The sequence below is a fragment of the Juglans microcarpa x Juglans regia genome, chromosome 3S (assembly GCF_004785595.1).
Source record: "Juglans microcarpa x Juglans regia isolate MS1-56 chromosome 3S, Jm3101_v1.0, whole genome shotgun sequence".
Taxonomy (NCBI): domain Eukaryota; kingdom Viridiplantae; phylum Streptophyta; class Magnoliopsida; order Fagales; family Juglandaceae; genus Juglans; species Juglans microcarpa x Juglans regia.
Genome location: NC_054599.1, coordinates 20,584,685 through 20,609,917, shown reverse-complemented (window position 1 = coordinate 20,609,917; position 25,233 = coordinate 20,584,685). Strand labels below are relative to the sequence as shown.

The window sequence follows — 25,233 nt, the reverse complement described above, 5'->3', positions numbered from 1 at the left end:
ATTTGGCTTTGATCTCTAGTTTATCTTGGATTGGGCTAACTTCACTTTCTTTCGGGGTGGCCAATTTCTAAAGTTTTTTTTTTTTTTAATTAGTTTTCCAATTGCTTGTCGTTTGAAAATTAGTGGAAAAAAAAGGGATTTACTAGTAGCTGCTTTTTGCATTCTTGTCAAGGAGGGATGGATATGGGTGGCAAATATAAGTTTGAGTTAGAAAATAGGAATGAGAATCCTATGAACTATGCACCTCGCGCATCTGACTTTGGATTTGGTGTTGCCAATCTGGCAAATACCTCCATCGGATTGATGCCCACAGAAAATCCGATGGCTGTTAGCAAAGGAGACCTTATTGGATCTTCTTCTTGTTCATTTACTTCAATGGTGCACTCGTTTGGCTTGGCCCTTTGGGAACACCGCACCAATTCAGAAAACTTGGAATTCTGTAAAATTAGTGTCCAGAAAAGCAAAAGCACTTCAGACACGTTTGGGATTAGAAAAGGTGATTTTGTCTCCTTGAGAACTATTGATAAAACATTTGATATGAGTTGGAATCCTACAAGTTCAACATTGAAAGGGGATATTTTCTCTGAAATGCTCCTGTGATGCTTCCACAAAGATTGCCTCCATTCCTAGCAGACTCTGCGTTCCTTCAGCGTGCTGCTAGGTTCTCATGCTTCAATGGGGGGAATTTTAATGATATGGTGAACCATTTTACGATTCCTGAATCTATAAGTCTTTATTCCGGGGGTGGGGGAATGATACTGGGGATGCAAGAGGCTTTTGCAAGCAATAGGTTGAAATCAATGTCTGGTGCACATTCTCAGGAGAAAGAGCTGGGTGTTGGCGAAGCTTCCAATGATGTTTCTTTGCCTGTTGAACATGGGGCTACTGAAGGGAGCCCACTAAAGAATGAGAGGAATAGTCACAGCCTTATGGGATCTCGTGATGAAGCCAAACAAGGCATTGGTGGGTCTGGCAATGATTCTGATGAAGCTGAGTAGCAGTGCAGGTGATCAAGATGAGCCATCTCTGTTGGAAGGTGCAAGTTGGGAACCTTGTGGACTTGACTCAAAGAAAAGGAAAAGGAATGGACAGGTAAAAACCATGCTTCTAAATTTTTGTTCTAAAATCTGAAATAGATGTGCTGTTTTTTCTTGTGGTAGCCCACAATGTTAAAATTTTGTGGCAGGGTACTAAAATTAATATAGCCAAGGGAGCTCCACAAAAGTCTGGTGAGTCTGCGAAGGATAATACTGAAATTCAACAGAAGGGAAACCGAAACCCAACTTCAACTACTAACAGGAACTCTGGGAAACATGGTAAATAGGGTTCTCAAACTTCAAATCCACCAAAAGAAGAGTATATTCACATTAGAGCTCGAAGGGGGCAAGCAACTAACAGTATGATCTGATGAAATTTTCTTTTAAATATAAGGTTTTTTTGCCCACAGCATTTGGGTTAGAATTTAATGATTTTGATTATAGGTAAGAAGAGAAAAGATTAGTGAAAGGATAAGATTTCTTCAAGATCTTGTACCTGGTTGCATCAAGGTTGGTTTGTTGAAGTTAATAGCTTAAAGAGCTTAATTAGGCCAAAGTTCTTACTAGAATTGAGTGTATGTTGTTCGAAGTATGAGAATTGATTTATTTTTGCAGGTCACTGGTAAAGCAGTGATGCTGGACGAAATCATTAACTATGTATAGTCACTGCAACGACAGGTTGAGGTATAGGATAAACAATATTTTTCTTTTCATTCTTCCAAGATAGTGGTTCTTAATTTATCTATTTTTACTGGTTGTACCTGTATTTTGTGTTTTTGTTAGCATGAACATATAATTTTATCGATAGTTCTTGCGGAGATAAATAAGTATTGCAACTGCTTATAGAAGCATTGCCATGAGGTCTTGCTCTCAAGATGAAGATGAAAAATATATGAAATTCACCCTAATTTTCTTATCTAAAGCTTTTGAATCAACCCTTTTAATTAGATTGCAAGTTCACATGTATATTAGAAACATGTGTGTTTTAATGAGTTGTAACAATACGTCTCTTTTTTGCAATTTTTGTCTATGAAACTTGCTATAGTCAATCCACGGCTAGATCTTAATGTTGAAGGGCTCCTGACAAAATATGTAAATAATGTTGCCATTATTTCAATAAGAAGCGAAATCATTACATGTAATAATTCTTGGATACATTAACAAAATCTCCAATTTATGTAGATCCTTCCATCACTAGTGGCTACTTCATCTACGATGGGATTTTCACCTGATATACCTATGGTTTATCCTTTGTTACATCCATCTCAATGAGGACTCATTCAAGCTAGTCTTCCTGGCATGGGAAGCTCATCTGATTTACTTCAAAGAACCATTAATTCCCATTTGACAATTGTAATAGAGGACTCAAGGATCCTACACAGGTATCTTTTAATAAATAGTTATAATCTTTTTTTCTCATCACCTACTTTGATTATAAAATTGGACGTTCTTATTCTTTTTCATGTCTTATGGAAGCCTAAGTTGGGCATATTATGTTTAATGCATAAGTTTCACTGGGCAAGCCTAACATTTATGTTATTTTGGCAATTATTTGAAATTTGGCTAACTTCCTGTCCATTGAAGGCTATATGGACATTATTCTTTGTACTTGGGCTACTCAAGCCTCCATGCTTATGGTTGACCTTTTCTTTCTATATATATATATATATATATATATATAGCTATCAAATGTCAGGGATGATGAGCTCCACAATGTTGTCCAGATGAGCTAAGGAATCTATGCTCCCCCCAATAGCCAAGAGGCAGATGGTATAAATTTTAGCTTTTTGGGACAAGTCCCCCAACTATGATCTCGAACATATTGAGTTCTCTTCTGTATTTGTAGGGTCTCTGCCACCTAGCAAAATGAAAGTTGAACTTTAACTACATTTTATATTTTTTGGTTTTATGCTATTGTACTTTTATGGGGCAGTATTTGCTTGGGCAGCTTATTAGAGTATCTCAAGGAAATAACAAAGCTCAAGAGGTTTCCACTTCCATTGATGAAGATCTAACATCATCGTATTTGGTTCAAGTTCTTTGTGTTGAGTCATATGCTAACCTGGGGTAGAGCTTGAAGGATCGGTCACATGACCCTAAAGAGGGGGGTTTTCTCCAACTTTGCGGATTCTCGGAGATATAATGTTACCTGCAACGACAGCCACTGTTGTTTCTTTTGTTGAAAAGATAAACACTAATATCAAGAAATGAGAATCCTGCATTCAGAAGAATAGGTTTGCTTCCCAATTATGAGGATGTTTGTGAATCAGGGATGTACACATCATGGTTCTGAAAATGTCAAAGAGATAAGTCAAGAGGGAAGCTCATATGCTCATGTTTCGGCTTTTCTATTTTTTCTGCTCATGAAATCCGAATGAATGGGTGGGGTGGATTGCATTATCAGAAGGTTGTTAGAGAAATCTTGATGATGTTTTCTCCAGTTCAGTTAGAAGCTGTTTGTTTTATTTATTTATCACATACTAACAAATGTAATGTTTATCCCTCCATTTTCCATAGAATTCCCATTCTTTCAGACCTCGAGATGTTATTGGAGTAAATGCATACGATTACTGATGATTGTTATGGGAGTAAATTTGAAGTCTTCTCCGACCTCATTGTGCACTTCAACATGTCTGGGGGTTTTGGGTCGTTCCTCATTGTGACAAAGGTTCGATTTTGGCTTGAGCTTGGTTCTAGCCACCCTTTGGTTCGGTAGTTCAGCATAGTCTGCCCACCAAGCCCCGCCAACCCCCCACCCCTCGGATTAAATTTTGCCATATGCTATGCATGATTGTTGATAAGATAAACATACTACGTAACATGCCTGATAGTTGATGTTTGGGTGAATAGAAAATGTGAGAAAAAGTGCAAGAAAATGTGTCAAATTCGAGAATGACATTGCCTCCAAGAGAAGAAGAAGAAGAGATAAATTAGAAAATAGTTTGTATTAAGATTCTCTATAATTTTTGTAGAGCCACCAAGGCCAATACATATAACTTGGTGTCTAACAAAATTGTCCCATACATGGGCCTTAACTACTAAACATTAAAACAGTAAATGAAAGGAAAAGTACTCTAAAGAACCCAAGCCCATAACTAATTACAAGGATAGTCTGACTAAACGACAATGGACCTATCTTATAATGGAAATAACAAAATAACATGGGGGTAGGCCATAGCCTAACAAACATATAAACCTAAATTAGTTACTCGGCCATGTACTTGTTCCTGGATTGTGACAAACCCTCTCCCTTAAGAGTATATTGCCCACAAGGTACGGGTATTGCAACACCACTCGCTGTTGGGTGATCCAATAACATCATCGTTGGATGAGTTAGTATCTTAAATGATTTGCTTGTAGTCATGACTCACAATCCCAACTTTCTCAGTTGTTGAGGCTCGGCACCCCTCAAGAGATTTTGGCACAAAAAAAATAAAAGAAGTGTATCCTCAATAGTACAAACAACTTCCATATAAATATCTAGGTGCAACAAAAGAAGTAGTTGAGCAGTGGTAGAAACTTTATTTCTTTGTACTTTCACCAAACTTCTCAACTGTCCTCTACATATATTACTTGGTTCTGACGAGACAAAACTTTGGGTTCTTATCACTACAGATTTGTTCCTCTGATTAATAGCCACGAGTAGTGGATTCCCATTACACATGTAACCACGAAAACTACTCCCAGCTTTATTAGCCTCTTTAGGGGTGTAAAAGAAGACAAATCCAAGCCCTTTAGAGCATCCTCATTGGCTTGGCCAAATTCATTTTCAAAATTTAGCCAATATCACACTTTTTTACATTTGCCTATTCCATTTAAATTCAACCCCCACATTGGATTATCCATTCACTCTCTATATAATAATAAAATATTATTAATTTAATAATTTTTTTATTTAATTTATTTTTATCACATTTTGTATCTCTACCAATTAAATGTTAATAATAATTATATTCTAATTAAATTAATATTAAAAAAATCATATTTTCAAAAGTCATTTAATGCTTGTAATAAAAAATATTTGATTAAACTCATTTAAAATTCTATCTAAATTTCTTAATTACAAACCAAATAGTATTTTTGCTTGAGTGAGAAACTAATATTTTAATATTTGTTTGGAGTGAGAAATTAGTATTTTAATGTTTGGTGAATCAATTGTGGTTCTCCATATTTGGCCAACCACTGTAGCAAAAGTCTAAATTATTTTAGATTTGACCAATTCAATGTATGATGTTTTTGACATCAATTATGCAAATTTTTGCCAACCTCCTCATTTGGCCAAGCCAATGAGGATGCTCTTACTTTTCATGACGCCAACTGCGTGAAGAATCTTATTCCAAAGCATACCTATTTTCCCATACACATTTAGGAACACATTATGACTTATCAAGGTAGATTTCATCTTCTTAAAAATTTTTACAGCCTCTGAGTCCATTCTATTCTGCCCAAACACTGCTAGAAGTGTGTTCCAAGTAACAATATTAGGGGCATAATGGCATCTCTTGATCTCATCAAACACCTCCATCATTTCTACCAACTTTCCACGACTACCCTGCCTCTTAATGAGTGCATCAAAGGTGCAGATATTTGGATTACACCCAGCATATGTAAGCCTTGATAAATGATCCAATAGCTCAACAACCTTGATCTTTAGAAAAACCTCTCTGGTCAAATCTTCATTAAGTCTCAACAGAGCTTCCAAATGAGTGAAAACCATTTTAATATCTAGCTTGGTGAATTTAGGTCGTTTATTTCTCCCATTCTCCACAAAAGATATAACGATCTGCAATGGTGTTGAAAATTTTGCTAGCTTGTGTTCATCTTGAAATTTGAAAATTACTAGGTTGCCCAAGTTACTTCAAACAAAAAATCGCTTCTTCCTTCTTTTCCAATCTATGGACGCATCCTCTTCAAGATCAATTTTTCGTTGTTTAACTACTATGTCTTTTCCATTTGCCAGGACACCTTTGTAAACATAACCAAATCCACGTTCACCCAAAATCTCCTTGTCTAGGAAAGCAAGGAACCTGATCTTGTCACAATAATCAGAAGTGTTAGAGATCAACTCCTTGAGGAAAAGGTCCTTGTTGCTACGAAGGGAGTTAATGATACTAGTTATGATAATGCTCCATGGAACAACACCTAGCTCAGGCATTTGATCAGCCCTCTCCACGGCTCGACCCATATCACTTGTCTCTACGTAACCCCCACCATAATATTCAATGAATACAAGCCCCTATCCAAGCTTGCATTATAGAAAGGCCACAACTGCAATGAGTGCACCCTCTTATTGCCCTTGTCCTTAACGACAAATCATTGCCTCCCATGTCTATCTTTTTCTCCTATTAATGCAATAGGTTGCCAACCTCTAGTAGCAACATCAACCAAGTTAAAACCAGAAAGCCCTTGGACAATAACAAGGTGTGATCTTGGTTGCGTGTCTCCAGTCCTAAATTGCCCATATTCATTATTAACCCAAGCCAATAAAGTCTCATCCTCTTGACGAGCCAGGGTACGAAAACACCCAACACCAAAATCACATCACTCCTAATTGACATTTCCACAAACAACTGAGGCACAATTACTGCCTCTTTCATTTGAAGCAAGAAGGCAACATCAGATGCTTCATACAATCCTCTCAAAGTTTGTGAAGAGCCACTCATGGAAACACGTCCGAGAAGAACAATACAATCAATGTCAAAGGAAATTTCAAAATAGAAGAAAAGAACAGATACCTTCAGCGTCACCATTTGAGTCATTATCTCATTAATATTCTTGAACTGGATTGAGCTCAACGGCACTGTATGTGATGATTTGCTAAGAAATTTCTGTGGCCTTAGCCTATGCGTTTGGCGATGAATTGCTGAGGAGCTGGTGAATTTTGGGCTTGCTTTGGTTGGATTAGCAGAGTCACCCTTGCGGTCAGAGACGTTGCTAGTGAGGTCAGTAACAAGAAAGGTGAAGCCACCGCTGCCAAGCTCCAGTTGAGCACAGAGAGTGAGAGCGAGCTCTAGATCGGCTTTGAGTAGAGAATGAGAAGGAGCTTCCTCCGTGTACTGCTGCACCATGGCTAGGAAATAGCCATCCTCAAGCTGTCTTCCTTCGAAGATGAGGTGCTGCTGGTTAGGCGAGATGCCCTTCCTGTCTTGGACCTTAGCCTTCATGTGGTCGATGGTATAGATTTGGATGTCTTTGAACAAGTTTGGATGGGATTGGGTCGGTGGCGATGGATGTGGAACTACCCCTAAGGTTAATGTTTTTTAGAGATCTACGGGTTGGAATACAATATGGCTTGTTTTTTGAGGTGAGGGTGAGGAGTCGAGAAATTGTAAATTGATCCCACCGGTGTCAAACTTTTATCTGATGGCTAGGCTTTCTCTTTTTACGGTTAGTGTGTAGTTGTTGCTAGGGAGGACCGGCGGATATGAAGGAAAGTGTAAATAATTTTTAAGAGGAAAGGAAGGAAACGAGAGCCGGAAAGGGAGTTCTGAGAATTGAGAAATTGGTTTTCGGTTTCAAAAAGGATTTTTGGAAACAGAAGAGAGAGTACTCTCGTCGGGATAACACTTAGCTTGTTCTTCCTATTTCTGCAACGCATGAAGTTCTTGATCTAGGTGATTAAATTTTTCTTCAAAATCCTTCCTGCCATCAATTACCTACTGGTGGAGACTTTCAAGATTTTTTTTGTATTTGTTCCATTGACTCCCTGATTTTGTCGAAGGATACAAAGATTTCTTCCATGATAGCACAAAGGTCAATGTCTCTCTGATACCATTTTGTAACACGCTTGATAGTTGATGTTTGGGTGAATAGAAAATGTGAGAGAAAGTGCAAGAAAATTTAGTCAAATTCAAGAATGACCTTGCCTCCAAGAGAAGAAGAAGAGATAAACTGGATAGTTTGTATTAAGATTCTCGATAATTTTCATAGAGCCCCCAAGGCCAGTTCATATAACCTAGTGTCTAACAAAGTTGTCCCATACATGAGCCCTAACCACTTAACATTAAAATAGTAAATGAAATGAAAAATACTCTAGAGGACCCAAGCCCATAACTAACTACAAGGATAGTCTGACTAAACAACAATGGACCTAACTTATAATTGAAATAGCAAAATAACATGGGGTAGCCCATGACCCAACAAACATATAAACCCAAATTAGTTACTCGGGCCTTGTACTCGTTCCTAGATTGCGATGTATTAATAATACATGTCACATTAATCGTTAAAAATGGTTAGAATTTGTATGACCCATTCGGAGTAAGTAGTATATATTGATTTTATTTCAAGTAGGAAGTACTAAATATACATTAAGTGTCGACCTGAATATAAACTAAGTAAACATGGTAACAATATGAAAAGAATCAAATGAAGTCGAAGCCTAGTCGAGCCAAACCAAGCCACACGTTCCTTTGTGTTTGAAATGCAAGGAATAGAAACTTGTAGACTGGAATGGTAAAACAAGAAGAAAGTTCTATTCATATTCACTTAAATGTTCCCATGGAGGACTCCCCTTGACTTGGCTGCTGGTTCTGCAGAAGGTGAAAGAATATCTGGTTAGAAACAGGACACATGCCAGAGAGCGGCCATATGATAAGACTATAGAAGCCAACAAGACTTACCTGCAAGTTTGTGCAGATCTGGATGACTTCAGCTAGAGGTGCCCAGTCACCAAAATTCCTCTCAATAAACTGATATGCAATCCCACTCTTTCCACTGCCAATTATGAAGAGTCCACCTTTGATTTCACCTTCCCCTTTCAAGTTTTGCTTTATCCCCATTGCTTTTGCCCGCTTGTAATTTGCAATAGCTCGGGGGTTGAAAATAAATCCTGATATGAACTTGTCCTTGAGAAGTTTCCCACCACCCAGAGCTTTGAAGAATTGCATACCTTGATCAAAGAGTACGGCACCACCCCAGTATCTGGGCCAAAAGTCCTTTACCTGCACCATCCAAGTGGATAGATCAAACAGGAGACTAAAGAGAAGTTGATTGGAACTTTGAAAGAGTAAAAAGTTGAAAAATGTGTTTGCTAAATACCTCCGACTCTATGTGCTCATGAAGAACTGCAAATAGCTGGACTCCCAGTGCATCGAATAACGGTTTCTTGGCATATAGCTGGTGAGCTTCAGCTCTGCACATGATGCACCTGTTTCCAATGTCAAGATATGTGAGGTAAAAAACCATATCAGCTTTAAGTTTAAAGCATAGATACTCATACTCAAAGGTTGAGTTGAGAGACAAACACTTCACTAGAATACAGGAATTTACCCAGGACGTCGGATGCAGAGAAGCACAGCTGGTCTATCTCGCCACAAGTCTGAAGCCTTCATAGGCGGCGCCTTGGTTCTCACCAAGCCCTCCATTCCATACTTGTATTCGGGGGTCAGTTTTTGAATGGAGATACCTTCAACAGCAGGGTAAGGAGCAACTTGGTCAACTACAGGAGGTGGTTGTATGCAACCGCACAGTCTAGATTCAGCTGGTTGTGCAGCAACAATTCCTTTGAATATATATCCATCTTTAATCTTCAAATTAGCCACTGATTGTTCTAGTGACATATCAGAAGTTATACGTTTCACAGGGCCTTTTGTCATGCTCTGCACTTTTTTCGAGGTGATAGACACAAAACTCTTCTGAAGGCTATCATTTCTGGAAGGTGTACCGCTGATTATTTTTGTTGTAGAAAGAGCAGATGGGGTGGGAAGTGGATCTATACATGCACTAGTTCTCCCCATGAAACGGGCAATATGGCCTCTCTTCATACGAAAGTGAGAAGAAAGATCTTCCATGCTCATGCCAAGAAGCTCAGGCAGACATCTCCCATCTGACTCTAGCTTGTCTCCATATTGCATCAGGGAGCGGTCGTGCAGGAAACATCTGATTTCCAGTGCATGCTGAAAGTGAAGAGAAACACATGCCTTAAACAACGATTCTATATGTGACTAGTTGAATCAATCTGTTAGCAAGAAATATGCATCACAGTTTCATATATGATCTTCAGAGATTTAAGGGTTTACTTTCAAATAAAAGTGTTAGTTACAAGAGAATTTGTCTGTATATGGTACGAAGCCAAGTCTGTGCTAACAAACCTTTTGCTGTTGCGTCATGTTTAATGCATTCATATCTTCAGAATTCATAATCTTCAACGTCGGTACATCATCCCAGCCTTCTGCCAATAGCTTTGGGAGCAATCCTTTGAGGACGCCATTTCCGACAAACTCCGCCAATGAAAAAGAAGCCATTCTCTTCAGAAACAGAGAATAGTTCAAAAAAAAATTTCTAGAACTTGTCTGGATATGTTTATTTTGGTGGTAGCTGGGATCTTTTTATGATTTTTTTTCTTTATGGAAAGGTTGAACTAATCCACTCAAATATATGTTTAAGTATGAAGATCAAGTTCGGAAAGACGTTATTTTCCATGGAAAAAAGAGATTGAAAATTGTATAAAACAACTCCAAACAATGTAGATAAAGAATGATATTATATCCTTTCTTGTAGTTATCCAACTACAGATAGATAAAGCCGTAGTAGGTACACAATGGAAACTAGAATACAAAAGGTAGACTGGAACCACAACATTTGACAGTCACAAGATGTCCTATAACTTCATCTATAGATTAAAAAGGCTAAGTCATGGAAACAACAAAAAGGTTGGACTAAAGAATTGGTCAGAAAGGTAGACCTGAAGCATACTCCAACAAATGGATCGCAGGTGAATTTTTGCCAACTTTAGGAGTGTTTAGGAGTAAACTATGTTGTGGGGTTGCCTGGTGCCGGCCTATCTGACTCTAAGTGGTAGATGATGTGACTGAGGATCGATGATCAAATTTAGAACAAAAATTAATATTTCTGCTGTGAAGGATGCCAACAATATCTTTTGCCAACTTGCCAAAAGCGTGTTTGTTGAATAAGTCACACAACCTCTATTGGCAGGCCAAAACTCCCTTGTACCTTGTCTGTTGTCTCCTCTTCTCAGCTCTGTCGATTAGTTCTTGCATGTTTATGTCTGAAAGTCGTTTAAATACTAAACTGGCTTCCAGAAAGAACAAGTTGATCTTTTCAAAAAACAAAAGTAATCAGTGAACATGCTACAAATTGACCAAGTCCAAAAAGGGCTTTGGGTTTGGCCCTTAGAGCTGTCAACAAACCCACAAAAAATTGCAAAGAAAGTATTATCTCAGCCAGTGCCCACTTGGTTTAGGATTAAAGATTGATAAAACATTGGGGATTAACTACGCAGGCCGGCAAAAGGATGTCATTGTTAATCATGTTCGTGTTCTGGCTTAATGCTTGAATACCTTAGCCTTGTATCTCCTTTATCCCCTTTGTTTGTATGTTAGTAATGAGAAATTTCATAAATTTTGTTAAGGAAGCTCTTCATATAGAGTGTGCCAAAGTAATCCTTTCCATCATCAAGAATTGTAACTCAGACTCGTTAAGTTCTTACAAAGTTCAATAATATTAATGAACCTATCAGTTAGAAAACAAAAAAATAGGTACAAGTTGGAAAAAACCAAAAAAACATGCTTTAGATAAACTAAGAACTTCACAAACTTAATTAGATATCATTCAATAACTTTAACTTAATAGCATATGTCGAATTGTGAGAGGCTAATTAACTTAATTAATTGGTGTTAGGAGAAACATCCCTCATGAGAATACTCCCGGAGCTCGAACCCGACATGATCTTGGGTTTTGATATCATTTCTCATATCATCAGAGCTCCTAATCCACCTAAAATTTGTTGGTATTATGGAGACACACTTAAATCTTTTATGCATTCACATCGAACTTCAAATGCCTATTTTTGAAGTTGCCATAGAAGCACAATGTGGATTCAACAACATGTTTTATTTAATTTTAATTTTATAGCATAATGGAAGAGAGGATAACGTGACTTTCTCGGAGCAAAATTACACATTTCCCAAGTTATATATTGTAACAAGTATGAGATAAGTTAAGGAATACAAATGCAAGTGACAGTGACATGAGTATTTAGGGACACCACTACACCAAGAACACAAAACTGGTCAATTGGATCGATTTGTAGAATGTTGTTCTTCCACTTGTTCAATTCATTCGATGTGAGGCCTAGCAGTGTGGTTCTTCTAAAAATGATGGGAAAAACCCCTGTTCGTCCTCCATGTCACTATGAGAAACCAAGAGAAATCATGCGTTTGTGTTCACATTCTTTTTGAATATTGTGTAGGCATCACTATATATGGCCACCAAATTCGAAAACACGGCCAGATTAACCATGAAAACAGATAAGATCTTGTCTTTCTTTGTCGCTATTGCATGAGGATCCCTGAAGCAGCAGAAACAGAAATCAGAAAGTGGATAAAGATGACTCCAATGGATTATATAGATTTGATCCAATTCAACAGGTGTTTGGTTTATTAATTTATGGGACTTATATTCTATTGGAGCAAATCAAAGCATAATATCAGCTTATGGTGCTTGCTAAGCCATGTTAACAGAAGCTTCATATATAACCCATTACTCACTCACAATTCATGCATTTCACACCATAATTCAGCACATTCAACCGCTAGCATCTGAATTAGATTAGATAATTTGCCTCAAATCAATGGTGGGAAAAACGTTTATAGTAGAAGGCTTGCGAGCTAAAAGGGAGGCTGTGTTAACTCCTCAAATAGAGGGAAGATTTTTATTCTTCTTCATCTGGCCAACAGCTCAAACATCATGTGACCCATGACATGTTTGTGGATACAGATCATTAAGTACATAATTTTCCAAAGATTTGTTACCTGCAGCAACTTGGTAACCCATAAAGAATGCACAATTCCTATCATTAAAGATCCTGTGTACTTAGGTTGTGCCTTTGTGCTTATCAATAAAGATCTCTTACCCAAAACAAAAATTCTCTATAATTGAAAATGATAACGAACGCCATTTCTGTGTTATAGCAAAAATCAAGAAGGCTAACCTGAGAGCAATGGCTGCAGGAAAGATAAATCCAATGCAAACTGTAGCAGTTGCTCCAGTGAACTGGAAAGCATACCAAATGTTGGGTATAAAATTTGCACCCAAGAAGACAAGCAAAAGGAGCCCAATGCTGATCAACCCAAACCTTATGTTATTTGCAACCAAAGGCCTGGCAGCAGGAAAGAAGAGGCCGTCTAAATTGATGCGCAATGGATAGAAGAGAATCGGGAAAACAAGCATGAGGTGGAGGGCATAGCTGATGCGAACAACATCATTAAGCAGAAAGCTGTATGGGATGCCAAGGTTGGTGTCAAAGTTGGCCAATATATCATCAAGAGTCGAGTCACCAAAAAGGAGGAAACCAAAAAAGCTCGTCAGTATGTAGATAATAGAACACAGAGCCAATGATGTCTTCACAACTGGTTGTATTAGGGAAGAGTCTTCAAGTTCATTGTCTATCGTATGCACTGCAAAAAACAGAAATCTGTCACAAGTATTTCCATTTTGCCCTTGCAATAAGAGCACAATTATCCTTATAACCCAGGATTTAGACAATTTGACAAGGGTATTTGGCTAATCCATCATGCACTACTAGAAAAGTGAACTTCCTAACTTCTCTGGATGCATATTGATAAAAGGAAACAAAAAAGCAAAGAAAACCAACAACAGAAAAAGAAATGCATGAACTTGTGATATTTTTAAGACCTCATAAGCACCTGCGTTTGTGTGGGAAACTCTAGCACCAAATCCCACAGAGTTCTCAACACCACAGTCAAGTTATGGACCATCAAATCAACAAAATATCAATAGCTTTGGAAAGCATTCATTCCCCTTCTATATCATGCATCTATATTATTTTTGCCCCCAAAGCAAGGGGCTGAAGTCTTTCCACTTAATGATGAACAGATAACATCTAAGACCGACCCTTTACATTTGGGAATCTAAAAAAAATTCTAAAAATCTGTAACTTGTCAAGAAGTGGATGTGATTTTAATTTTTTGGCTCCATAGATGTCAAACAAGTGAAGCCTTCTAAAAAACATTACGGCAGAAGTGTTCAGTACCAAGCAAACATGTCATGCACCAAGACAAGATTGGACAAAAGGCCTTGTTACTAATTCATGTGACAGGACAAGAAGAAGATGATTTCATAGTTCCTGTTGTACATAGTTTTTTATGCTTTATGTATTATAAGCTTTTAACAGAATGGGTACGTGATAAAATATAGAACAGAAGTTTATAACCAGAATTACAAAATTGTTAAGGATGGTCTTGGTTTGTATCTGTTTTTCCTCCAGTTCTAAGGAATACAACATTTGATAAACCCTATATTCCCAACATTTAACTCTGTAAAAGGGTCTTGTAAAGAAAAGGTGATTCCTTTCTCCATGTTTAGAACTGAATTGAAAAGTTTATTTTTTTTAACTTAGCAGGAAGAATAGCTTTATATACTGAGCAGTATCCTTTCTTCACCAGTTTCACAAAGTGCACCAAAAATGAAATGCATCACTGATCTACAAAAGTGGTGCTTCATTCACTATGTAGGCGGATGCGTATATAACAGACTCCACATGCTATATGATTAGCTAACATACCATTAAAGTGGCAGATGAATGCTGTCACAAGAACGGGGACAGCCGTGAATAGACTCCAGATGGATGTAATATCAGTAACTTTAGGCAGCAACCTGGGCATGGCAACGCTTCCGTTAAACAATTTGAGAATTGTGATTCCTGCAGTTATAATTAGAAAAACAATTGCCAGTGCAACTGCTAAAGCAGAGGTGTGTCTCAATGAATCTGCAACACAAAAAGCATGAGTCATTCATAACAAACAAGTCTATAATGCAGATTGAATAAAAATGCTATATTGTGTCATTTCCAGTAGCACTGGCCTAAAAAGACACAATTAGGTCTGCCAGACTGATTGTGAGAGGAAGCGGGACATGTTGATTTCCAGCTTGTTCGTTTAGAGTATAAAAACAACCAAGTATATGAGATGCATATGTACTAGTAAATGGAGAAAGACAGAATTCTATGACGCACTCATAATAACAAGGGACAAAACAAATTAATCTTCTCTGCTATAACAATCATTTGCTTTATAAGTACTTACACAAGAAATTCTACAATTAAAATGAGAAATACTTTAGCCACAAAGAGATTAACAAAAGTAAAGAATGAGATGGTTTAAAATAGACAGAAAATGTCATTTGGTTCAACGAACATATACTATCAACCTGCAAGTACAGAATGAGATGGAGAGACTATCACATAGTCCTCACACATATAAGGTGTTAAACTGGTGTTTGTTTATTCATTCTAGATTAACAGGGTAGACATTTACCTATGCGCTTAAAGCATGCCAATGGAGCAAATACAACAATGGTTGTAACAAGAAGAACGAAGGTACGACTGTTCCACCACTGCTCACCAAACCATCCTTCCAATACACCAGCATGGTGAACTCCACTTGAAGATGTCCCAGAAAGCACATCAGCTGATTGAAATTATCAATATAAAAGCATAAGAGTAGCCATATATGTACATACCACCGCATTGTAAAGCTAGAAAACAAGCTAAAGTGATAGATAGAGAAGTCATTCTTCTTTCTTTAGATGGATGTGTCTAATATTCTAAACGTCAGATTGCCCCCATTTTCCTTCTTTGGCTGAATTATCAGGTTAATGTTTTCCGCTTTTGGTCTTAAATTGGTCTTAAATAAAGCATAAAATTAAAAATAGAACAAAAATATACTAGACAATGATCGAAAAGAATATTCCCTATAGATTAAAAAGAGTTAAAAGAGTACGGACAATGAATCATGAAGAACATATCTTTACCAATGATGATCATGTAAACAATCAGCGTGCCAACATTGTTAAGCAAGATACAAATCTGAAGCAGCCTCCTCCCAACAACTCCGAAAGCATCCCCCATCACCTCCCCATAAGACTCTGACTTCCCCACCCTACTGAACCTCAGCAGCATCTCCAACGAGGCCTCTGTCAGTACAGCAACAAAAACTATCATACCGAGCCCCAGCCCAAGACCCAGCACCTTCATGGTGGTGGGCAGTGCCATAATTCCAGCCCCAATAATAGAAGTAGAAAGATTGAACACTGCGCCAGCAAATGGTGCCCCCTTGAACTCCTCGCTTGCATGCTTCTCTGGCAACAGGGGTGACTTCTCGTTGATGGGTTGCTTTGATTTTCTTGTATTCTTTGTTTCCTTCTTGTCAGTGGTCATGGTTCTTGGTATTACTGCTACTTTTCCAGTCGGGGAAAAAAAAAAACTGAACAAAAGAACGAAAAGTGTTAAAAGTAATTGCTAACGTTCTGTGTCTGCGTTCTTATCCAATCCAAAAGGTGTATGATTGAGGGAGTTGGAGAGATGGAAATTGAAAAATAGAATAATAAAAAATTCGCACGAGAATCACGCGTGTTTGGTTGGCTCTTGACAACTTCGATTGTGTCGTATTGCTCATAATTCGTATGTAATTAACTCATTCATCATCTGACAGACTCACGCTGTCTGTCCTTACCAATGAGTCGCTTTCTTATTTTAATCATATGGCTCTTTTAATGATTGATTATAGATATATTCTGTATCATTATTATGATAGCTTACTATCTCTTATCATTCATGTACTACTTTAGATATATTTAATTTTTTAATCTTTTTTTTTTAAATATTTTTGTAACAACTTTAATTATTAAGAAAAAATTATATAATTTTATTAATAATCACTTCATTAACTATTAAGTAAAATAAAAAAATAAAAAAAATAATAAATAAGTGGTCGAAAGTAATAAATCTATCATTATCCGTATAGTTATCTATATGAATAATTTTAAGAACGTAAATGTAATGAGTTTTTTTATATATAAGATGAGACCTATTATAATTTTTAAAAAATTAAAATATCAATCAATTTTTAATATAATAATTGATGTGGAGTTCAGTATTGTATAAAAAATAAGATTTATAAATAATTTTTTTAACTTTTTTTTTTTGTCAACCCGCATTATTATTTATCTTATTGTGTTATTGTTAAATAATTATTAATGTAATTAATAATATCATTGTTTTTCATATGTTTTATTAAAGATCCAATATATCATTAAATTAAATTTATAAAAAACTAATAATAAAATATTTTTTCTCAATACATGGAGACAATCTCATTACGGCCTTAGTTATGGAATCTAATTTTACTTGATAAGCATGTATAAATGTAATTTTACATGGAATCTAATAATCTTACATGTAAGGACTGAATTACTAGCGTTTGTTTTGATTTATGCTCGAGCAGGATGATGAAAAATAATCATGTTTGGTTCAATCAGGAATGGATTTATAAAGTAACCAATCCCGATAAAAAAAACCTAACTTGAATAATCTCGTATTAAGAGTTAGATTGCCTAATGAGATTATAATTATTATGGAGAACTTGTATGACCCAATAGAGAAGTATCACGGCTATAAAAAGATTCTATAAAAGTAAATTTATAAAGTGATATAAGTTTGTATTATACGTTAGTTGAACAATATCTATTTTACAATAAAAATAATTTAACAATAACATACCACATCAAGTCACATCAGTTTGAGTTTGATTTTGTGTAATATTTTTGTAGATTTACTTTTATGAGATATTTTTGTATCTAAAACATTTATCTATTAGATATACAATCAATATATTCACGGTAGATCATAGAGGTTCTTTCTGATATTCTATCGAATCCAATAACTTTTAATGTATGTAACTCTACATATATATACTACAAGAAATAAGGTTTATTGCAGTGAGTTTAAAATCGTTGCAATAAAATCGCCCCCAAAAAGCTGTTTTTTGCAACGATTTTCAACTCGCCACGGGCTTTTAACATCAAATTAATTGGCTTCCATTAATTTATTTTTTGCAGCGATTTATGTTGATATTGCGACGATTTATTCCGTCGCAATATGAAATAACTTGTTGCAAAGCTGGAATTCACGTCGGTATGCAGTGTGGCGCGCCAAAACGCAATCCCCTTTTATTTCCCCCCAACACCCTTCTCCACTTCGACGAACCCATCAGACTCCGTTTTCGTCTACCCGCAAATCCAACCGCCCCTGTTTGCGCACGACTTGATCTCCATTTTCGGCTACGCTGCGTCAACTCCTCCCTCATTCTCACTGGCCCATTTTCCGAGTCCCATTTTCCCGCACCCTTCTCCCCTTCGTTCGTGGTTCTCCATTTTCGGCTACCTGCAAATCCACCCATCGGCTACCCCAGTTTGCACACGGCTTTCTCTCTACTTGATTGTCCTCCCGCGGAAGCTAGGCCCTACGTTTCCTTCCCCTACAAAATCACTGCACATTGCCTCCGTTTTCGTTTCGGAGTTAATTTTTTGGGCAGTCCAGTATTGTCGAGCGAGGCTCCAGGGAATATCTTCCATACAGGTATCTCTTGTGGCTCATTTTTCTATCTCTCCCTCTTCATGAGTACGTTGCTTTCCAAAAATTGTGGCTTTTTGTTTGTATAATAATTTTTTTACACTGAATCTGAAAGCATGTTCTTTCTTGCGGTTTAATTTTTGTATATTTGCCTTTTGTGTACGTGGTGCTCTAAGTTGTGGGTATTAGTTAATTTTAATTTTTGGGTGATATTTTTGCTGAAACAGAGCCTTTTTCTTGTAGAATTTATGGCCCTTTTTTTTACCTTCTAATCTGTAAGCAAGTGATTGCTCTATGCTTCAATAAACATGTCTCTTACTTATAAATAATTGATACATACGACAAAGCTTATGGATGTAATTTGTTAGTTTTCCCAAGTATTAATCTTTTTGAGGTATTTACATAAAGTTAGAAGCAGGAGGCCACCACTATGTCCTTTGCTTTAGCCAACTTGGTAATTTCAATTTATAATTACATGACTCACATCCTCAATGTTAAAGGAGATCTAATTAATAGGGAACTCATCATCATCAGACCTGTTGTTTCTCCCAACGGGAAAATGAAAAAAATTCCTTTTTTTTCCCTTTTTTTTTTTCCCTTAAAGCTGAAATAGATCTATTCATGATGCCTATCAATGAATGGTTTTTGCAAACATTTGGCCTTCCTTGGGAGTTTTCATTGTTTTGAGGAAGGAAAATAGTTATGACGATGTTCAATATTTGGGTAGCTAACATTGGCATTGGCTTCATCAAAGGTATCTCTAAAATTTAATGAAAAGCACATGATTTCTATAAATCTAAAACTTCTCTAGTCATAACTCCACATTGAATTAGCCATTGAATTCATCAAAATAATAATATAATATTATTTTTTTAATAAAAATATTTTTATTTTTTTCATATTTTACAATTACACTAATCATATGTTGATTAATAATTTAATTTGATTCTTACATTATTATTACAAGACGGTTGGAGATTAAATGTGAATAAGAAAAACCTTTGGAGATTAAAAATGAATAAAAAATAGATTTGATGAATGAATAGTAGACCTTCAAATTTGAAGAAACCTACAGATTTACTGTAGCTCAAAGTTTCACATTTATCTATTTGACTAATCCAATGCAGCCCTATTTTGATAAAATTCATCAAATTTTACATTTGGCTAGACTTTTGATGAAGCCAATGCCAAGTGATTACTCAAGCCTTAGTTCCCTAGATTTGTCCTTGAACATTTTGAGGCTTAGTGCAGTTAGAAACGGTCTAGGATATTGCGGAGATGCCATTTTTTGTGTCCATGCCTGTTTTCATCATTGCCTTAAATTCATCATAGCTGATTCTACCATAATATTTGTGAATATAAACAAATTGAATGAAATAATAATTAGTTCAAAAAATTGAGAAATTTGTGACAATTAATGTGTTGTAAAGTAGTATGTTTGTTTCGATTACCTTATCCCACTTGTCATTGAACATGATGTCTTAGATGACCTTATCATTGTTAATGGATGAAAGTTATCCTCTACCATACTCTCTCTTAATTCATCAAACTCAATATACCCATTCTTATTCTTGTCAAAAAATGTAAAAGCTTGAAACAGAATCCCGTCACTTGAAAACAATTAATCCTTTTCAAGTGAATGTTGGTCATAAATTTGAAACAGTCTATTATATAATTTTTGACACCGTGAATCTGAAAGCATGTCCTTACAGTGTTAAGAGCTACAGCTCCTGCTTTTGTTCATGTATCTACTTTTGACTATATGGAGTCTGTCTACGTTTAAAAATCCAGACTCCAATTTGGGGTTTGATCTTTTTGATACTAGAAATCATCAAAATTTGTAATAAAACTCTGTTTGTGTTCATGCCATGTTTTCTTAATTGATGCTAGAAATAAACTTTAGCCATGAAATTTGGTCAGAGATCTGGGTGGTTGTGTAAACCATAACAAAATAGGAATATGGAGTTGAGATTAGAACCATGACATCCTTCTTACTCTCTGTTGAAGCAATCTTCCAGTATAAATGCATATTTTGGATCGTTGATTGGTCTCTGTTTTGTTGACCAATTAAGAACCTACGTGATGATCTTTGATTTGCCCCAGTTGAGCGAGCAATCATATATTTTTCCAAAAAAATAAAAAATAATAATAACAACAGACTCCATATAGCTGGAAAACAACAGCATATAGCTGAAATCCCTTAATAACAACAGCCTTCATTGCTGGAAAACAACCATAACCAGGAACCGCATCTACACCAGCAAATGCACAAATATAGGGAATACAAATCAACACAAACAGCATAAATGTTTGAATACTCAGAGTATCTCAGAAGGAAAACTCTTAACTCATGCGATACTGCGTACCGAAGTGCACCGAAGTGTTGACATGGATTGTGTTATGATAGGTGTCAATCATTTTAAAAGGAAAGCACATGTGCACATGACTGCACATGAGGGAAGACTTGAGTACTGGCCTGTTTATAGGAAGCAGAAACTTATTTCTTTGTTACTACTTTATGCTATAAATAGAGGCTTCAGTTTGTACTTGAAAAATTGCTTTTTTTTGTGCTGAGAAATACAAGAGAGAAATAGAGAGAACAATATGTGAAAAAGGCTCCAAGAACTTGTGAGGTGTAAATGAGAGAGTGTTCTTGTAATCTCAAGATTGTATTTTGACCATCAATAAAGATCTTGACTGTTGCTGCCGTGGATGTAGATCACTAGCATCGAACCACGTAATTCTTGTGTTACTTGTTTACTGCATTCTGTTTACAAACATTAATCAAATCTGTGTGACAAATCTTGGCATCTAAGATTCTGATATTGGATCTACAAGCAAATCAGAATTACAACAAGTGGTATCAAGAGCCCAGGTTCCAATGGAGACTGCCAAGTTCGATGTAGAAAAGTTTAAAGGAAAGAATGATTTTGGTCTGTGGAGAATAAAGATGAAAGCACTGCTGGTTCAACAAGGCCTCCAAGATGCACTTCTTGGTGAAAAGAACTTAAGTTCTTTATTTGAAAAAGAGAAACTGCAACTCTTGCAGAAGGCTCACAGCACCATCATCTTGTCCCTTGGTGACAAAGTCTTGAGGGAAATTGCCAAAGAAGACACAGTAGCAGGTGTTTGGCTAAAATTAGAAAGCTTATACATGACTAAATCTTTGGTAAATCGACTCCACAAGAAGACCAAGCTCTATACTTTCAAAATGACTCCAGGTAAGTCTATGGAAGAACATCTTGATGAGTTTAACAAGATCATATTGGATCTTGCAAACATAGACATAAAAATTGAGGATGAGGATCAAGCTATTCTACTTTTTTAAGTTCTTTAGATTCTTCTTATGCAAACCTTAAAGAAACCATGATGTATGGTAGAGAAAGTTTGTCTTTAGAAGAGGTTCAATCTGTATTGCACTCGAGGGAACTACACAAAGAGGCAGAGATCAAAACTGAAACTGGAGAAAGTTTGATAGTTAGGGGCAGACCAGAAAAGCAAAACCATAAATGGAAGAATAAAAAGGAAAGATCACAATCAAAAGGGAAGAAATTAAAATGCTTCACATGCCATAAAGAAGGACATTTCAAGAGGGATTGCCCTGAAAGACAATAAAATGTGAGAAATAAGTCTAAGGAAGATGGAAATACAGCAGTGGTATTGGATGGGTATGATAGTGCAGAGGTCTTGAATGTTTCAGAAGTTGACTCAGGAAAGGAATGGATCCTAGACTCAGGATAGGAATGGATCCTAGACTCAGGATGTTCATTCCACATGTGCCCCTCTAGATCATGGTTTGAAACATTCACAGAATTGAATGAAGGACATGTAATTCTTGGTAACAATAAAACATGTAAGATTCTGGGAATTGGGACTGTTAGGCTAAAAATGTTTGATAGTATGGAAAGATTACTACAAGAAGATACATACCTGAACTGAAGAGAAATCTGATTTCTCTGGGAATGCTTGACAAATCTGGCTATATTTTCAAGTCAGAATCTGGAACACTGAGAGTTTCCAAGGGTGCTTTGATTGTAATGAAAGGAATTATAAGAAATGGGTTGTACATGCTGATAGGCAAGACTGTCATTGGTGAGGCCTCACCTGTGCAAAACAGAAAAGAAGACAATGTTAGACTATGGCACTTGAGACTGGGACACATTAGTCAAAGGGGTCTTCAAGAACTACAAAAACAAGGCCTACCCGAGGAAGAAAGGTTGGGAGAACTACCTTTCTGTGAGGATTGTATTTTTGGAAAGGCAACAGGAGTTAGTTTCAAACCAGCCGTACACCAAACCAAGCAAACTTTGGATTACATTCACTCAGATCTCTGGGGGCCAGCAAGGGTCAACTCACATGGTGGGGCAAGGTATTTCTTATCCATTATTGATGATTACTCAAGGAAACATCTCAAACTGTGAGGGAAACACCTCAACAAAATGGTTTGGCTGAAAGAATGAACCGAACCATTTTGGAGAAAGTGAGGTGTATGTTGTCAACCTCAAGATTACTAAAATCATTTTGGGCTGAGGCTGCCACCACAGCAGTTCACTTGATAAATAGATGTCCCTCCTCAGCTTTAAACTTTAAAACTACACAAGAGATGTGGTCTGGAAAACCATCTAGGTATGACCATCTAAGAGTTTTTGGATGTGTAGCCTATGCACATACTAAAACTGACAAGTTAGAACCTAGAGCACTTAAGTGCATTTTTGTGGGATACCCAGATGGTATTAAAGGCTATAAGCTATGGATAGATGAACCTGGGATACAAAAATGTATCATTAGTAGAGATGTGACCTTCAACGAGGGGCAAATGGCTAGACATAAAACTGAACCAGAAAATTTAGGACAGCAACCTACCAATACTCATATACAACTTGAGGTGGAGAACTCAATAGAATCTCCATGTCATCAAGATAATAAAATAAAAGCTGAGAGTATAAGCACAGAGCATAAAACTCAAGGTGGGGAGAACTCTTACAATCTGGCAAGAGACAGAGAAAGAAGAGTTATAAGACCACCTCAAAGGTATGGGCAAGCTGAACTTACAGCTTTTGTATTAACTGTTGCTGATGATATAATTGAGTCAGAACCAAGGTCTTTTAAAGAGGCCATGGCTAGTAAAGAGGCTGAAAAATGGAAGCTTGCAATGCAAGAAGAAATGGATTCTTTAAACAAAAATCAAACATGGGAAATGGTTCCAAAACCAGAAAAACAGAAACTTATTGGATCCAAATGGATCTTTAAAAGGAAAGAAGGCATACCAGGGGTTGAGCTACCTAGGTACAAGGCTAGGTTGGTAGCAAAGGGGTTTACACAGAGAGAGGTTGTGGATTATAATGAGATTTTTTCTCCTGTGGTTAAACACAGTTCAATAAGACTGTTACTTTCTTTTGTTGCTCATCAAGACATGCATTTAGAACAACTAGATGTGAAGACAGCTTTCTTGCATGGAGAACTTGAAGAAGTCATATACATGCAACCACCCGAAGGCTTCACAACTGAAACCACTAAGAGTCAAGTGTGTTTACTAAAAAAATCATTGTATGGACTTAAACAGTCTCCTAGACAATGGTATAAAAGGTTTGACTCCCATATGATTAATATTGGTTTCAATAGAAGCAATTATGATAGCTGTGTATATTACAAGCAAATTGAAGAAACTCCAATTTATCTACTGCTTTATGTAGATGATATGTTAATTGCTTGTAAGGATAAAATTCAGATAGATTTAGTAAATGCATACTAAAATCAGAATTTGAAATGAAAGAACTTGGCCCTGCTAAAATAATTTTGGGAATGGAGATAGTAAGGGAAAGAAATAAAAGGCTTCTCTACCTATCTCAAAAGGCATATATTTCCAAAATTTTAACTAGATTTGGTATGGATTAGCTGAAAACAGTTAGTACCCCAATAGGGCAGCACTCAAAACTTTCAGTCACTCAAGCTCCAAAAACTGAAGAAGATAAGGAATTTATGCAGAAAATACCATATGCTAGCATGGTAGGAAGCATCATGTATGCCATGATTTGCTCTAGACCAGATCTGACCTATGCTGTCAGCTTAGTCAGTAGGTTTATGAGCAATCCAGGAAAACCACACTGGCATGCTATCAAATGGGTATTTCAATACATTTCTGGTTCAAGGAGTCTGGGACTGAAATTTGGTGAAAATGTGAAAAGAGGAAGTGAGCTAGAAGGTTTTGTTGATTCAGATTTTGCAGGTAATATTGACACAAGAAAGTCCTTGACTGGTTTTGTGTTCACTGCCTTTGGAGGTGCCATCAGCTGGAAGGCAAATCTTCAGCCAGTAGTTGCCTTGTCAACAACTGAGGCAGAGTATATTGCAATGACTGAAGCAATAAAGGAAGCTATATGGTTGAAGGGTATATCTCACGAATTAGGCATGTATGAGGGGAATATCACAGTTCACTGTGATAACCAGAGCACAATTCACCTTGCCAAAAATCAAGTATACCATGAAAGATCAAAACATATAGACATTAGGCTACACTTTGTGAGGGACATCATTTCAGCTGGAGAGATTGAGGTAGAAAAGATCCCAACAGAAGAAAATCCATCTGACATGATGACTAAGTCTCTGCCAACAATCAAGTTCAAACATCGTCTGAACTTGATCAATGTGGAAAATTGCCAAGCCACTTAGAGGGGACCTGCAGCAATAGTCAAAGAGGGAAAAGGCAGCTTGGAAGTTCTAAATGATTTCCAAGGTGGAGAATTGTTATGATAGGTGTCAATCATTTTAAAAGGAAAGCACATGTGCACATGACTGCACATGAGG

General features: G+C 36.7%; 2 protein-coding genes and 1 pseudogene across 4 annotated transcripts; 1 reads left to right on the top strand and 2 right to left on the bottom strand.

Moving 5' to 3' along the window:
- The first annotated feature begins 177 nt into the window (after positions 1–177).
- Positions 178–2,770, top strand: LOC121258776 (annotated as a pseudogene).
- Positions 2,771–8,290: 5,520 nt separating this feature from the next.
- LOC121257287 lies at positions 8,291–11,177 on the bottom strand. 2 transcript variants are annotated; one of them, XM_041158245.1, is made up of 6 exons: positions 10,992–11,177; positions 10,130–10,260; positions 9,309–9,934; positions 9,078–9,186; positions 8,660–8,980; positions 8,291–8,569 (listed from the first exon to the last, which is right to left on the bottom strand). In XM_041158245.1, the coding sequence occupies exons 2-6, from the start codon at positions 10,175–10,177 to the stop codon at positions 8,522–8,524; spliced, it is 1,152 nt and encodes a 383-aa protein (XP_041014179.1). In that variant the 5' UTR covers positions 10,178–10,260; positions 10,992–11,177; the 3' UTR covers positions 8,291–8,521. The 2 variants fall into 2 exon arrangements, with proteins under 2 accessions (XP_041014179.1, XP_041014178.1); XM_041158244.1 differs by lacking the exon at positions 10,992–11,177 and having other exon boundaries at positions 10,130–10,493.
- Positions 11,178–11,923: 746 nt separating this feature from the next.
- Positions 11,924–16,447, bottom strand: LOC121257286 (amino acid transporter AVT6A-like). Of its 2 annotated transcripts, XM_041158243.1 has the most exons (6): positions 15,831–16,447; positions 15,335–15,487; positions 14,584–14,787; positions 13,140–13,456; positions 12,991–13,052; positions 11,924–12,348 (listed from the first exon to the last, which is right to left on the bottom strand). In XM_041158243.1, exons 1-6 carry the CDS (start codon positions 16,234–16,236, stop codon positions 12,210–12,212), a joined length of 1,281 nt encoding a protein of 426 aa, XP_041014177.1. In that variant the 5' UTR covers positions 16,237–16,447; the 3' UTR covers positions 11,924–12,209. The 2 variants fall into 2 exon arrangements, with proteins under 2 accessions (XP_041014177.1, XP_041014176.1); XM_041158242.1 differs by having other exon boundaries at positions 12,991–13,456; positions 15,831–16,446.
- Positions 16,448–25,233: the final 8,786 nt, after the last annotated feature.